At 36.3% G+C, this 14,069-nt stretch overlaps 2 protein-coding genes across 7 annotated transcripts in view; one reads left to right on the forward strand and one right to left on the reverse strand.

Moving 5' to 3' along the window:
- Positions 1-14,069, forward strand: part of N4BP2L1 (NEDD4 binding protein 2 like 1) — a 35,797-nt gene that overhangs the window by 14,257 nt on the left and 7,471 nt on the right. Inside the window, exons 2-5 of one of the 6 annotated variants that reach the window (XM_024755364.1) lie at positions 3,610-3,737; positions 4,048-4,136; positions 6,021-6,097; positions 7,218-7,268. In XM_024755364.1, the coding sequence (XP_024611132.1) occupies positions 3,610-3,737; positions 4,048-4,136; positions 6,021-6,097; positions 7,218-7,268 (345 nt within the window). Of the gene's footprint in view, positions 1-3,609; positions 3,738-4,047; positions 4,137-6,020; positions 6,098-6,146; positions 6,216-7,217; positions 8,675-11,538; positions 11,555-14,069 lie in introns of those variants that run through there. The other 5 variants (XM_024755368.1, XM_024755363.1, XM_024755365.1 and 2 more) reach the window with 5 other exon arrangements.
- The window catches only part of BRCA2 (BRCA2 DNA repair associated), a 56,976-nt gene continuing 51,716 nt past the window's right edge, over positions 8,810-14,069 (reverse strand). The window contains exons 26-27 of the mRNA XM_024755360.1: positions 12,708-12,854; positions 8,810-11,824 (exon numbers count right to left, since the gene is read on the reverse strand). Coding sequence (XP_024611128.1) covers positions 11,183-11,824; positions 12,708-12,854 — 789 coding nt within the window. The 3' untranslated portion in view covers positions 8,810-11,182. The remainder of the gene's footprint in view (positions 11,825-12,707; positions 12,855-14,069) is intronic.

Below are 14,069 nucleotides of genomic sequence, written 5' to 3' on the forward strand. Positions count from 1 at the left end.
AAATCTATTAACATTAGCTATTATAAATAGCTATAAAATTACAATGTAAATTAATACACTTATAATTTATTTATAGTATATATTTATAATATTCGGTATAATTTATAATTATTATAAAGTAATGTAAATTAATGTTATTTTTAAGATGTGATATAATTATGTAGGAGAATGTTCTTATTTATAGAAGATACTTGACAAAGCATTTAGGAACAAAGTATCATGATGTCTGCAACTTACTTTTAAATGGTACATCAAAAATACATATGCGAGAGATGTAAAATAAATGAGGCAAAATGTTAACAACTGTAGGTGAAGGGTAAGGAGTGTTCATAGTATTATTCCTTCAACTCATTTCTATAGGTTTGAACCTTTTCTACATATAAAAGGTTGGGGGGGGAAGTTCAGGTGGCAATAAAAAGGAGAGGACAAGTATGGAATAAATGAGACAAGGGACGTGGCAGCCCAGTACAGCGTATGGATCTTGTTTAGCTCTTGATTCACACAAACCAATTATAGTAATATGTTTATGAGAAAATCAGGGAAATCTGAACGCTGATGCGGTATTTGCTGAAATGAAGTATGAAGCAGATGGAACAAAACTGGCCATATGATGATAATTGTTAAAGCTGGACGATGGGTACGTGGGGAATGATTATATTATTCTGCCTACTTTTGCATGTTGGAAAATTTCCATAATAAAAAGTTAGGGGTACAACTCAAAATTACATACTAATGTTGGACTTTTGTCAGTGAGTGGGGAGTAACTAATAGATATCTAAATATATTCCCATGGTTCTCTATTATTAAATAAAAGAATGATGTAAGTTGTGAAATCAAGATTAGAGCCTTGAGTTTCTCTTCATAGTAGTGCTTTCAAGTGAATTTGGGGGGAGCTGTGGAGGTGAAAATTATGTGGATGTAATTGTCTTTCTATTTTTTTCCCTTTTATTTTCATTCTCTCAATTTCCCTAATGCATGAGGCTCCTGACCACCATAAAGCAAGCTAGAGCTGGGGCATTATCCTCATCACTTCTGAAGCTGATGGAATGGTATTTATTGCTTCCACTTAAGTTTGAGACTCTCAAGATTGTCTATTTAATCAGTTTTTCATTTAGCTAGGAGAGCTTTTATTGTCTTGCATATTCAAGATGTACCATGACTGCCAGTGCTAATTTAACATTCAGGTGAAGATAAGAAGAGTTTTCGAAGGAATGATCATTCAGTAAGATTATGAAGACCGCTTTTTCTTCCTCCCTTGCCCACACATTCCATCCGAGTTGTAAAGGTGAAAAATACTCATATTTTTGCCTTCCTGTTTGTTAGGAGGACCATGTAGGCTACAGTGGAAAACATGAGTAGATAAGGCTATGTCTATGAAAAGAAAAACTCAACTCTGAAAATGGCAAAACAAAACCTATAAGTGGCAGACTTAATAGGAAAACAAATGAAACCAGATTTAGAAGGGATATCAAAAAAAAAAAGTCCTGGAACTAATATCCAGAGTTGCTTAACATAGTACACAAAAGATAAGGAAAATAAGTTACACAGTATTATTTAAACTCTGAATGAAGCTTTCATGATTTAGACTAGATAATATTGATGAAAATAATTTAAAAACTGTAAAGCATTTACAAATATAAATACACACACCTGAAAATGCAGTTAGTGTTGCCCTTAGATTTTCTTCTAAGGTGTCTTTATAATAATTGTTCTCATTGGAGGTTAAAGTTTGGATCTATGATTTGGGCTTTTCAGTTTGAGTGTCTTTAAAATCAAAAAGACATTTACAAGGAAACTATGCGAATTTGTTTCATCAGATCTTTATACTTTTCTTTCATGTCAGTTTCTGTATCTGTGGTAGATTTAAAATGGCCACATTTTCTTCACCACCTCTCCCATTATGTACACACTCCAATGTACTTTACTATGATGGCATGTAAACAGTCTTAGTTGGAAAATTTGACTTCATTTGTTTTCATTATTAATAAAATAACATACTCACATTTGTAAAGTGCCTTACCTCTTGGAAAATGTTTTCCCATACCTAATCTCATTTGAGCCTTACTAGAAGCTCTGTTTAATAGGTAGTGATTATTATACAAGTTTTCAGTCAGGAAAACAGAAGCTTAGAGAGAGAGATCACATGACTGAGTAGTGGAAGAGTCAAGAATTGAACCCAAGTGTTTCAACCCAAGCGCTTCGTTATCTGTGGTTTCAGTGCCTTGCGTTCTTCCCTGATTAAAGAGAATTCTTCTTGATGGGGAAGAACAAACAGTTGAATAGTTCTGTTTTCTCTTTACATTTCCTGCCCTTGTCACCCTCCAACATTTTTTTCCTCCAACTTTTAAATATCTTTTTATTCTGAGCATGGCCATTTTGTTATGTACTCTATTTGCCTGGTGAATTTGTTTGATGTTAGAATTATGCTGGTGAGTGCTGCAGGGAGAAGAGAAATAAACATAAATTCATTGTGTCAGGTGCTGCGCGAGGCGCTTCCTCAAGTTATTAAGTCATCATCCTAACTTAGCGAGATAGGTGACATTATCCACAGTTTTTACAGATGAAGAAAAGAGGCTCAGAGATTTACCCAGTTACCTATCTAGCATAATAGCCATCTTCTCCCCAGAAAAGTTTGAATAAGGATTTCAGGTGGGAACATCTTCTCTGTGAAGCTTTGTTTTTGTTTTGCGGTACGCGAGTCTCTCACCGCTGTGGCCTAGCCTGTCGCAGAGCACAGGCTCCGGACGTGCAGGCCTAGCGGCCATGGCCCACGGGCCCAACCGCCCCACGGCATGTGGGATACCCCCGGACCGGGGCACGAACCTGCGTCCCCCGCATTGGCAGGCGCACTCCCAACCACTGTGCCACCAGGGAAGCCCTGTGAAGTTTTTTTTGTGCAGAACTTAATGTGGTTTTTTGCTTTAAAGGGGGAACTCCATGATGGTTTTTCTTTTTTCTGTGATATTTTCATATTTAGAGAGAGTGATAGAGGTTTAGGAAGGCATGGGGAATGTTGGAATCTGCCTCTTTTCTTCTTCTGCTGTGGCTTTAAAATTCGATTTAGGTCACTGCTAAAATGTTACCTAATAGAGGTAGCACACACATCACATCACTTTAATCTACATTTCATACCTCAGCAAGAACCAATATCTCAGATGGGTCCTTAACGGAGAACAGATCTCCAAGGCGAGGGGACCCAGGACAGGTGAGGGGATGCAGGAAGGGGCTGCAGCATGAGGGTGTGGGCAGTGGTGCATCACAGAGGAATGGCAGTAAGGGCTGTGCCCACGAGGAATGACTCTTGTCACACCCGCAGCGTAGCCTCCACAGGTTCATCTGGAGTCACTCCTGGTTGCTGCAAAAGTCAGTGGTGGTGACCAGCACTTCCTAGTTTCAAGAACTGGGCACCACCCACAGTCCCGTCAGCCTTCTCCTTCTCCCTACGAAAGAGTGATACCTTCTAGAGAGAATAAGCATCTCATGTTTTTGATATTCAACAACTCAAACCTGGTGGTCTCATAAACTGCTAAATGTTGGAGATGGAAGGAAATGATTTATATTATGAAAATGCATGGTCATAAAATAATCTCTTATTTCCCCACTTTCCAGACAATTGCAACACGACTTTCCCAGGGCCCTGATTTTCAGCACGGATGATTTTTTCTTCAGGGAAGATGGTGCCTATGAATTCAATCCTGACTTCCTGGAGGAAGCTCATGAATGGAACCAGAAAAGAGGTGACAAATTTCTTTCCACACCCCTGGTAAATCCTGTTGTGCACATAGATTGTAGATACTGCAAAATGAAAAAGGTTTATGGAAGGAGCTTAATCTAAAGTGCTGCCATTTTTTCCCCCCAAACAGAATGCCAGAGTGTAACCTCCCTAGATTCCAGGAAAAATAAAATTATTGATAGTGGGTTCTGAAATAGGTGGTATTAAAGTTGTATAATGAGCACATCCTGTAATAAAAATAACAAAATATGGAGTACGCTCACCCTTCTCTGATTGTTGCTTGTTGTTCACTGTTATATAACATTGTGTTGCAGCAAGAAAAGCAATGAGGAATGGCATATCCCCCATTATTATTGATAATACCAACCTCCACGCCTGGGAAATGAAGCCCTATGCAGTCATGGTAGGAAGAAGTATCATTGTGAATTTTCAGTTATGGACATTTTGTGAGAAAGTTGAAACATTTGTTCTTTTTCTGATCTTCCACGATCTCATATTCATTAATAGTTGTTCTCTCAGGGAGCAGGTAAAGAGGTTTTAGTGTTTCTCTGCTGTTCAATGGCTGAAATTTACTGAGATGCTAATACCACCTCAGGGTACATTTTTAAAATAGTCCTTGGTCTGAATTCTTGACAGCATTTCTGTCTTGATTGTTTTCCTAAGGGAAGGCATACATAGGAGCATCTGCTGAAACCTGCCAAGAAATGTTGGACTAGATGATGCCACCAGCGGAGTTGTAGATGATGTTCATAGCACACACTTCTGTCTTTGCCACGCTGGGGACTTCAGTACTATGTAGTGCTGCTGCATGGAAGTTCTAGGGCAATGAAATTTTTAGTTTAAAAACAGATTAACACTATAACCCTATTAAGATACTAGAATACAAATATAAATACACATATAAAGGTAACAACTCAGCTGTCTACTGTCAGAACAACAGGTGAATAAAGCAATATGCACATTTTTCTTTATTTTTGAAATATGTCTGATGTGTTTTAAGACATATTTCATCTTTTGTGCTAATAAGTTTTCATTCCTTACTGAGTGTAGAAAACAGAAAAGATCCAGAAACATACAGGGGCAGGATGAAGACAGCTGAGTATTCTCCCTACTTGGCTAATTGTAAAGTGAATATCTCTGTAACTGGGCTGATGGCAGTCTATTTTTAAGCCTCTTTTTACATTTTGGGCAAAGTAGCTTACATACAGGTATGCTTCTCTCTAACTGTACTTTCATCAGTTTTATTTAGGCCCAGACTGTGGGACTTTGGTGAATGTAGGAAAAATTAGCATCAACTTTGTGGTTACTTCAGTTCACGGATCGAGCATCCACTTGGGAGAGAAATGAATAGGGAAGTGAAGAGTCACGTTATTTAAGGCACAACTCAGAACCAAGAGTCAGGTTAACTGAGAGTGGCTTAAGGGAAGTCATTTTACTTTTTATTTTCTAATTTCTAGACATGCACAATCTTTTCCAGACATCCACAGCTATTAGTAGGACGCAGAAATTAAATATTTTCCACCTATGATATCTGATATCCTTCCCAAATTAGAAGTGTCCATCTAAAGAATGCAGAGGAAAGCTGCTTACTTAGTTCTTCTCATTTTGTATTTTATAACACAATAAAAAAATAGTGATAATAGAAAGTTCAGTTTGAGATTTAAAAAAAGTAGTGGTCAATTTATGAATGTAAACAATGTTTGATGTTTCTAATGGAAATGGTAATAATGTTTTAAACTCAAGGAAATGGGGCACAGTGAATTAAGCCAAACTATATTGCATAGCAGGGAGAGCTACTTTTGGAGGGAAGAATATGTAAAGGTTGTGGAAACCACTTTTGTTTCCCAAGCTCTGTGCCTATGGCACTCTCACTTTCTAAACCAAGGTATGAGGAATAGGCCAAGGCATTTGACAGCAGTGAGTCTATGATAGTCACATAGGGACTTTGAGAAGCCATTGGAGTTCATTCCTCATTCCTGTGGACAGGGCATTTAAAAGTAGTTCAGCTATCTATTTTTGAAATGTTCAAAACAAAGAACCTTTGTAATTTTCCATCATGGTAAATAGAATTATTCACAATTTATCATTGGGAACCGTAATATAATCTGAGAGTGGCTAAGTATGGAAATGTACCAACTGTATTTGTTAACAGAAACTAAGGCATTGGATTACTGGTTAAACAAAAGGAATTTTAGAAAAGATTTATAGTAAATGTTAAATGGCAGCATAAACATTCCCAAACATACATACCATGTCTTCAATGTTTTATGTACTTTTGAAAAATCAGGCACTTGAAAATAACTATGAAGTTATATTCCGAGAACCTGACACTCGCTGGAAATTCAACGTTCAAGAGTTAGCAAGGTACTTCTTTGTTTTTCTAGTTCCTCATTGTGTATCCTGCTATTTTCAGGTATTTCAGACCGAACAAAAGAATCTTTTCAGGCTGGAAATGGACATGGTAGTTTTCAGGCCAGAAATGGTAATTCTTGGAAATTGATAACTTTGGAATTATTAATGTGAAAGACTTTAGTTTGGGGTCAGTTTTCTGATATAATGCTAAATGCTAAATCTTGGCTTGGACTTGGTCCTTGAAAGGACACATTTAACATTCTGCTAAAATGCTTCATTAATGAACATTTAAAAGCACTTTCCTCTGCATGGGATTGCACTTGTGAGTGATGTTTTTGCACTTAGGCTAAACAGATCTTTAGATGTTGAACAGTCTGTGGTTCATTTATGGTCTAGATGCTGCTTCTAGTTTGTAAAGCAGTAAATGTCCAAATAATACTAACTTGTTGACTGAATGCATGGGTTCTGATATTCATTATCTGTGCTATTTGATAACGTCAGTGATTTAAAGTAACCAGTGAGATCAGAATTTACTTTTTAGGAATAAGTCTAGTTCATCTTATGGTTATAAGCAGATAGTGTTTCCAAAGGGATCTGTGGACCACCCCCATCAGAATCACCTGAGTGGTTGTTAAAGTCCTAGTTCATGGACCCCATTCCATAGATGGAATCTCTGGTAATTACATTTCAAACTACATCCCCAAATGATTCTCATGCCCACTAGAATTGAAGAATATTGTTTTTATAAGGATCTAGAAGTATCTAGGACTGACATAATTGATTATAGATATATGCATGACAAATTGGCAAATACATAATAAAAAGATCTCACGGTGCTTTTTTATGTTTTGAAGCACAGAATTGAGATTTCCAGAAACAAAGCACTTTTGAAGCTTTAGCTCTTTGCTAGCCTCAGGGTAGTTTGGGAGTGTGCAAGGGCAGCAGGAAAAACAGGAGTTGAGCCTGAAAGATAACTGCTTAACACGATGTTTTGCTTTTGTCAGAGTTCCATCCTGAGAATAGGGAGTGCGTATCTATGTAATAATATAGGACTTGTAAAATACAAGAATTTATATCATTTTGATATGCGGCCTTAACTAACCAGTTTCATTTTTTTTTTTTCCCCACGCAGAAGAAACATTCATGGAGTCCCAAGAGAGAAAATACACCGAATGAAAGAACGGTATGAACATGATGTTACCTTTTACAGTGTGCTGCATGCCGAAAAACCAAGCAGAGCGAACAGAAACCAGGACAGGAACAATGCATCTCCTTCCGACGGTGCAGGGTACTGGAACACCTGTGCAGAGTTCCCAAACCGGAGGGCTCATGGCGGCTTCACTAATGAGAGCTCCTTTAACAGAAGGGGTGGTTGTCACCATGGGTATTAGAGGTCTCTCTTACAGGCATTCAAAATTTTCCTAAATCAGTTTTTACTTCAATTTTTGGTATTTATTCTTTGTTCAGTTGTAGTCAGAGCTCTAATTCCACTGTAAATAGTCAAACCTGAAACTTTTTGAGCAGACGTCATTACATTCCTCTTCAACAGGCATTTGTTAAAGTGATCCTATATGCATGGTCTGATGCTGAGAATTCTGCCGATTTGATTAAACAAAGTCCCTTTCTCTAGAGAAAGAATTACTTTAAAACTGAAACCTAAGAACATAATCAGCCACATAGGCTCATTAATGAACTAAAGTGTTTATAATATAAAGCTTCAGAACCACTTTCTCTGAAGTAATCTATTTTTTCAGGAAATTCATCTCCATCAGGAAAGTTGGAAAGGTGAGGGAGAAGTAGGAGGCAGGAAAAATTTTAGTGCCATTGCTACTTTGATCATCCATGTATCCAAAAATGTGAGATGTGTGGCTATAATGATGATATTGATTTTCCTTTAAAATGAATATGCCAGAAAGTACACACCTAAGGGAATATTGTCCTTCAAAGCAGACACCTTGGGAAAGTATTCCTCTATTTTAGCAATGTATCATTGTTAGAAGTGTCTGTCAAAATCTTTCTTAATAGCTATACAAGCTACTTAGGAAAATCAGTATCATTATTTAAAGTCATATCTTGTGTTTTAACTAACACTTTATTGAACGGGGTTAAACCTGAATAACTTTTGGCTGTTGAGCTAATAGTGTAAATAAAATAAGTCTGCCTTTATAAAACCATAATTTTTAAGAGGAATAATTAAGCAGTTTTTAAAATTATGCCTATAAACATGTCTAATCGGTTGGCAGCTCCAAAGTTTTGGGAGTACAAGGAATGAAGCATCCCAGGCTGTAGATTATATGGAGGTATGGAAAAGTCATGCTCACCTTAAGAGGAGCAATCTCAGTGTTTTATGTGGTATTAAGACGAAGTTCTACCACAACTCTTATACTAATAGAGAATTTATGAATCCAAATTAAATCTTAAAAGGTTGGAATCAGATTAATTTGGTGTGAGACCACAGATAAGACCATGTAGGATGTATGCTTTGTTTCTTGTTGGCCAACAGCTTCTTTCTAATGTTTTGTGAAGTATTAAGTGTTCTATATAATGGTGCTTTTACGGTTATTAAAAATTATATATGGTATTGCTTTATATGGATTTGTCATTGAATCTAATATTTTTTTGGTTTAAGAATATAAGAAACGTAATTACAGAAATTCCACAGAATTTTACCATATTGAGAACGAATTTTTCTATATTATAACCTTATTTACCAGTCGTCTTTAACGAATAGGAGACATAAAGGTAAAGACAAAAGCAACCTTATATTTTACTTACTATTATTTGATCTCTACACATTAGAAAGAGTATATTACTTTCATATTCCATTTCTAGTACATTGAAATCTAGTGAACATCTTGATGACTACCAGCAATGTAACTAATTTTTTCTTCATTAACATTTTAAAAATTGGTGTCTCCTTTGAGTAGTGAAGTTTGGTCAAAAAAACTAAAATTTAGTAAATCTGAATGAATCTAAGGTATAGTTTTGGCTAAATTCTGTGTATTCAAGATCAACACATAATAATCTTCTAATAATAATGATAATCCACGTAACAGTACCCCTGTTTTCCAGGCCCAGGTGGTCCTGGGTATCCTAGTCAATGTGGTCACTGCAGAACTAGGTCAATCTGGATGGCTTGACTCATTTAGGAAAGCAAAGGCGATAGGTGTCGGAGAGCCCAGATGGGAATTCCTTTCCTTGATTCCGTAGGAGCAGTCTAAAGGATCAGATTTCAAGCCCTCCTGTTTTACTTCTCTCTGCTTAGGGTTTCTGGTTCACCTGGGCTGGGCTGCTTTGGAGAAGTAGTCCCAGGTTATAGATCCAGAGCTTTTAAAGAGCTCAGAATAGTTTCCCGGTATATTTGCCTGATTCGAACATAAAAATCATTGATTAAATGCCGCCAACTGTATTTATCCCACCCAGAAGTGATCTGTTTTTTCTTTCAACGCCCATGGCTCCTGATTTATATAATTTTTTGAACATTCAACACTGACTTGTTTTGTGTATTAACATTTGCATCACTCACAGAGCTGGCATAGTGCTTTATCTACACAACTGGCTCTCATTAAGTGATTGATTGTTGAATAAGTAACACAAATTGCTGAAACCATTTATCACGCAGTATACATTGTTGACTTTGTAATCATTAAATTGTCACTTTTGGGGGGATAATATCCACATATACTCAAGCTTCACATTTTGCTTACATAGCTTGGCTATATTATTTACAATTTATAAAAAAGAGTGTGTGCATTAGATGTCTCCATAATGGGTAGTCTAAATGGTAATGAAGAATGAAGGAGGTTATAGCTTAAATTTTTCCAAGAATCAAAAAAAAAAAAAACAAAAAAGGCTAAATTCCTTAATTCTTTCTTTTCACCTGAGACTCAAGTTTTATTCCCTGTTCTAGAATGGATCACTGGGAAAATGATTAGGATGTGAAGATCAAACTTCTATGAACAAAAATCACATTAATAAGACTGGCAGAACACTTAAGTTAGAAAGAATAGTAGAATAGACTATTATGTTAATAATTTTCAGAAGTGAGAAAAATCATCGGTCACAGTTATGGAAGAAAGGAAATTGCTTTTTAAAAGGATTTATTCTTGGCTTTAAAATGTGTTTATAATAAGATTTAAAAACATGATGTTGTATATAAACTTAAGACATATTAAAAGACCTGATTCTCCATGCTATTAGCTTCTAGTTGTAACTGCTTTCTCTTTCTTCTCTATGAAACTTAAAGGAACAAATGAATTGAATGGTTCTCTTCTGCTTTGGTGGTTAGCGAAAACTAGGTTTAAAAGGGACTACCTGCTGAATCCTGTGATAGGGCTAAAAATAAAGCAAGGAGAATCAGTGCCAATTTAAAAGATTTTCTCTTAAGCTGCAGTCCAGACGATCATTTTGTTAAAAAACAGAAATGAAAACAAATTAACACTATGAAATCTTCTGATTTAAAGTATTTGAACTTTTAATAAATAATTTAATTTTACAGATCACATTGGAATCATCAAAGGGAAGTACACTGAGGGTTCTATTTTTCTTGTAGTCACGCTGACTTAAGGATAAAGAATTGGTCAAAAGAAAATACCACTGTAACATCTTACTCATCCTGACTTTTTTGATCAGGATAAAACTGTATTAGAACCAACATGTGCATTAAGGAAAACTGGTTCATAGTGGGTTACCTCTTAAAAACAAACGTAAAATAGGAACTAAACTAAGAGGAATTATATGAGTCAAAAGAACTGCACTTTAGAAACCTAGTTTCTTTTAATTGTAAGGACACAATCTAAAAGAAACAGGTATGTTTACTTCGTTTGTAAAATAATATTTATAGTGACCAAATCTAGTCATAAAGATTCAAAGGAGATTTTTTTCTTGATTAGTTAATATACAGTCACAGTTTTAAGATATATAATTGAAATAAGAGTATACCAATGTAGAAGCAGGCGAAGAGCATTGCTGTGATATACAAGCACAGAGATAAATTTTGAACTTTTTCCTTTTTCTCATTATGCAAATTCTGATGTAGAGTTTGAAATTGTATATGTTTTACAAACTGGAAAGGTTGTATCAATACCTAATTTATCATCATTTTGGTTTTTGTCGCCTTTGCAGTCTCTTGGATGTAGTTTTCATTGTACTTGTGTCCTGCATATTAGCCTTCTGTTCTTCAGTCCCGGCTGGGGAATTCCCTTGTTCTTTGATCACAGATGCAGTGTAAGGCCTTTTCAGTCTGAGATAATCTTTTGGACCAGTGGGAGTAGTCCTAGTGGACTCACTGATAGATTTAAGTTGATTTTCTCCTGCTGAACCAGACAAAAGGGCTTGGGTATTTATCAGGGCAAGTTCTTCATCAGCTATTGAATCACCTTCCAAAAGAGAGATGTCATTAAATTTTTTAAGTGGAGTCATCTGAGGAGAATTCAATTCTTTTTTCTTCATAGGTGTTTCATATTTGGTGCCACAACTCCGTGGTGGCTGAAATGCCTTCTGTGCAGCTGGAGAAACAAATGTACAAATGGGACTAACGGGTGGAGGTACAGGCAATCTGCTCAAGAAATCCAAGGCTCTTCTCTTTTTGCAGGTTTTTGGGTCATCAGTCTCTTTCTCCCCTTTGCAACAAGACTTTGAAGTCATTTGGGCTGCTGCAGGTGTGGAGACAGACTTCCCTTTTAGCTTACAAAGTGATAACGAACTTTCATAATCCATCTCACTACAGGGAGAAGACATCTAATAAAAAAAATTAAGTAGCCTATATAATTATGTCCCAATATATAAAACAAAATCAAATTAGCTTTTCATTAAAAAATATTTAAATGCCACACACTTTCATTCTCCTAGTGGCTATGATTTCAAGAGACATTCATATTATTATTCCAGAAGGAAATATTTTTGCATAAGAGGATATAAAAATGACATGAAAAGAAAGATGAAGATTAAAAGCAAAACAGGAGGTAGGGGACATAACTTATGCTTTAATCTTTTCCTTTTTGTTATTAACAAGTTAAACAAAGATAAGCATTTAAAAACCATTTTAAGAATACAGACTGCCTGTGTTCCTACTTCTCTAGTATTGTGACTGGAGGCAGTTGCTTAACCCCTCCTGTATGTCATAGTTTCCTCATCCGTAAAATGGAGATAATTTTTATCTCAGAGGGTTGTTGTGAGGATTAAATGAGTTAATATACATAACTTAGCAAGTGTTAGCTAAAGAATTAGTCCTTAGCCAGTATTACAGACTTCAGCTTGATTTGCTTTTATTGTGATTTAAAGAGTTAAATCAAATTGAACTTAGAAACAACCCACATTATATAGAATAGTCCTCCAAGCAAAAAGACACAGGCAAAAAAAGTTTCTTCAATCAAATGTACTTGGAATGCTAAAAATCAAAGCAACTGTTTATAAAATTTGCCCCAAAGAGTGTTACACTCTGGCTTCAATAAACAAGATAAAATTTCCAGATAACCTATACCTACAGGAGGCACTTAACAATTAATGACACTTTCTAATTAAGTTTAATTACATTTTATCATGTTTACTAGGTATACCTCAGAATATGTTGTTGCCTCTCTATGTAATATTTATAAAATTCCTTAAATTTCGATTAACTTACCAGAAGCTTATTTCCTGTACCAAGGACTGTTTGAGCAGTGTGTGCTGCTGAAGTATAGTCTTTAGTCGGGGTGGACCACTTGGGATTATTTGTATTAAGTATACGAATAAGCTTGTTTTCTGCATCATTGCAAAATATATCGATATTCTAAGAAAATAAATTGGAAGAGCTGTTTTGTAAAATGCAAACCTACACATTCATGTTTTCAGAAAAGATAAATGGTTACCTTTAAAATCAGAAGTAAAAAATGCAGACCAGAAAAAAAGGATGAGACACCCCAAATTTTTTTTTTTTTTTTTTTTTTTTGCGGTACTCGGGCCTCTCACTGCCGTGGCCTCTCCCGTCGCGGAGCACAGGCTCCGGACGCGCAGGCTCAGCGGCCATGGCCCACGGGCCCAGCCGCTCCGCGGCACGCGGGATCCTCCCGGACCGGGGCACGAACCCGTGTCCCCTGCATCGGCAGGCGGACTCCCAACCACTGCGCCACCAGGGAGGCCCCCGAGACACCCCAAATTTGATAGCAACTGTCAATTGTTAGAGGGAGAGAAGGAGAGGGGTGTGTGTGTGTGTGTCAGGGAAATAAAGAAATGTAAGAGAGCTTCCCAACCATCTGGTTTAATCAGTAAGTTATCGTATGATACTGGATTTGGGACTCAAGTCTCAGTTTTATTTACTACCTAACAGCCGTAAATCATCTAACATCTCACAGAGTACTCCTTAGGTTAGGAGTAAAATGAGAACTGCTTCACGTCTGTTCCAAGAATTAACTGAAATAACATTTGGTTATACCACATGAAGCTGTTGTTTCAGAAGTCACAAATGGTCAAATACCAGCAATTTGGTTATGGTTTAACCTAATTTCTAAGAGTATTTTGTTAAACTTTAAAATGATACATAAATGACACTCAGTCATCTCTGAACTGCCCTTGAATGGTGTCAGAGAAAATCTGGGATGTAAGCAATAGGTACTCTGCATGGGAGCCAAATAACGAATGTAACCCCCAGTTTAGAAACCAGATAAATCAGGGTGTTATTCTTCACGATGTGCATCAAGTCTAGGTAAAACATACAAACTTTCTTTATATAGCTAGCTACTCTAATGCTTTTAAAATATAATTTTATTTGTATGAATTTTGACTAACACACGTTTCAAATATTAAACTACAGAAAGAGGAGGCTTCTGTAGATTTTTTAAAAGTTAGCAATTTATAAAATCCAAAATTTTACTGGGAGGCAGCATTGCATAGTAGTTAATAGTTCGGGCTCTGCATTTAGATGGCTTAAGTATGAATCCTGGTTCTACCAGTTTGGCTGTGTGACTTCTGTTTCTCATTAATGAAATGGGAAAACAGTTCCCTACTT

This window comes from Neophocaena asiaeorientalis, unplaced genomic scaffold, assembly GCF_003031525.2.
Source record: "Neophocaena asiaeorientalis asiaeorientalis breed wild unplaced genomic scaffold, Neophocaena_asiaeorientalis_V1.1 scaffold59, whole genome shotgun sequence".
Taxonomy (NCBI): Eukaryota; Metazoa; Chordata; class Mammalia; order Artiodactyla; family Phocoenidae; genus Neophocaena; species Neophocaena asiaeorientalis.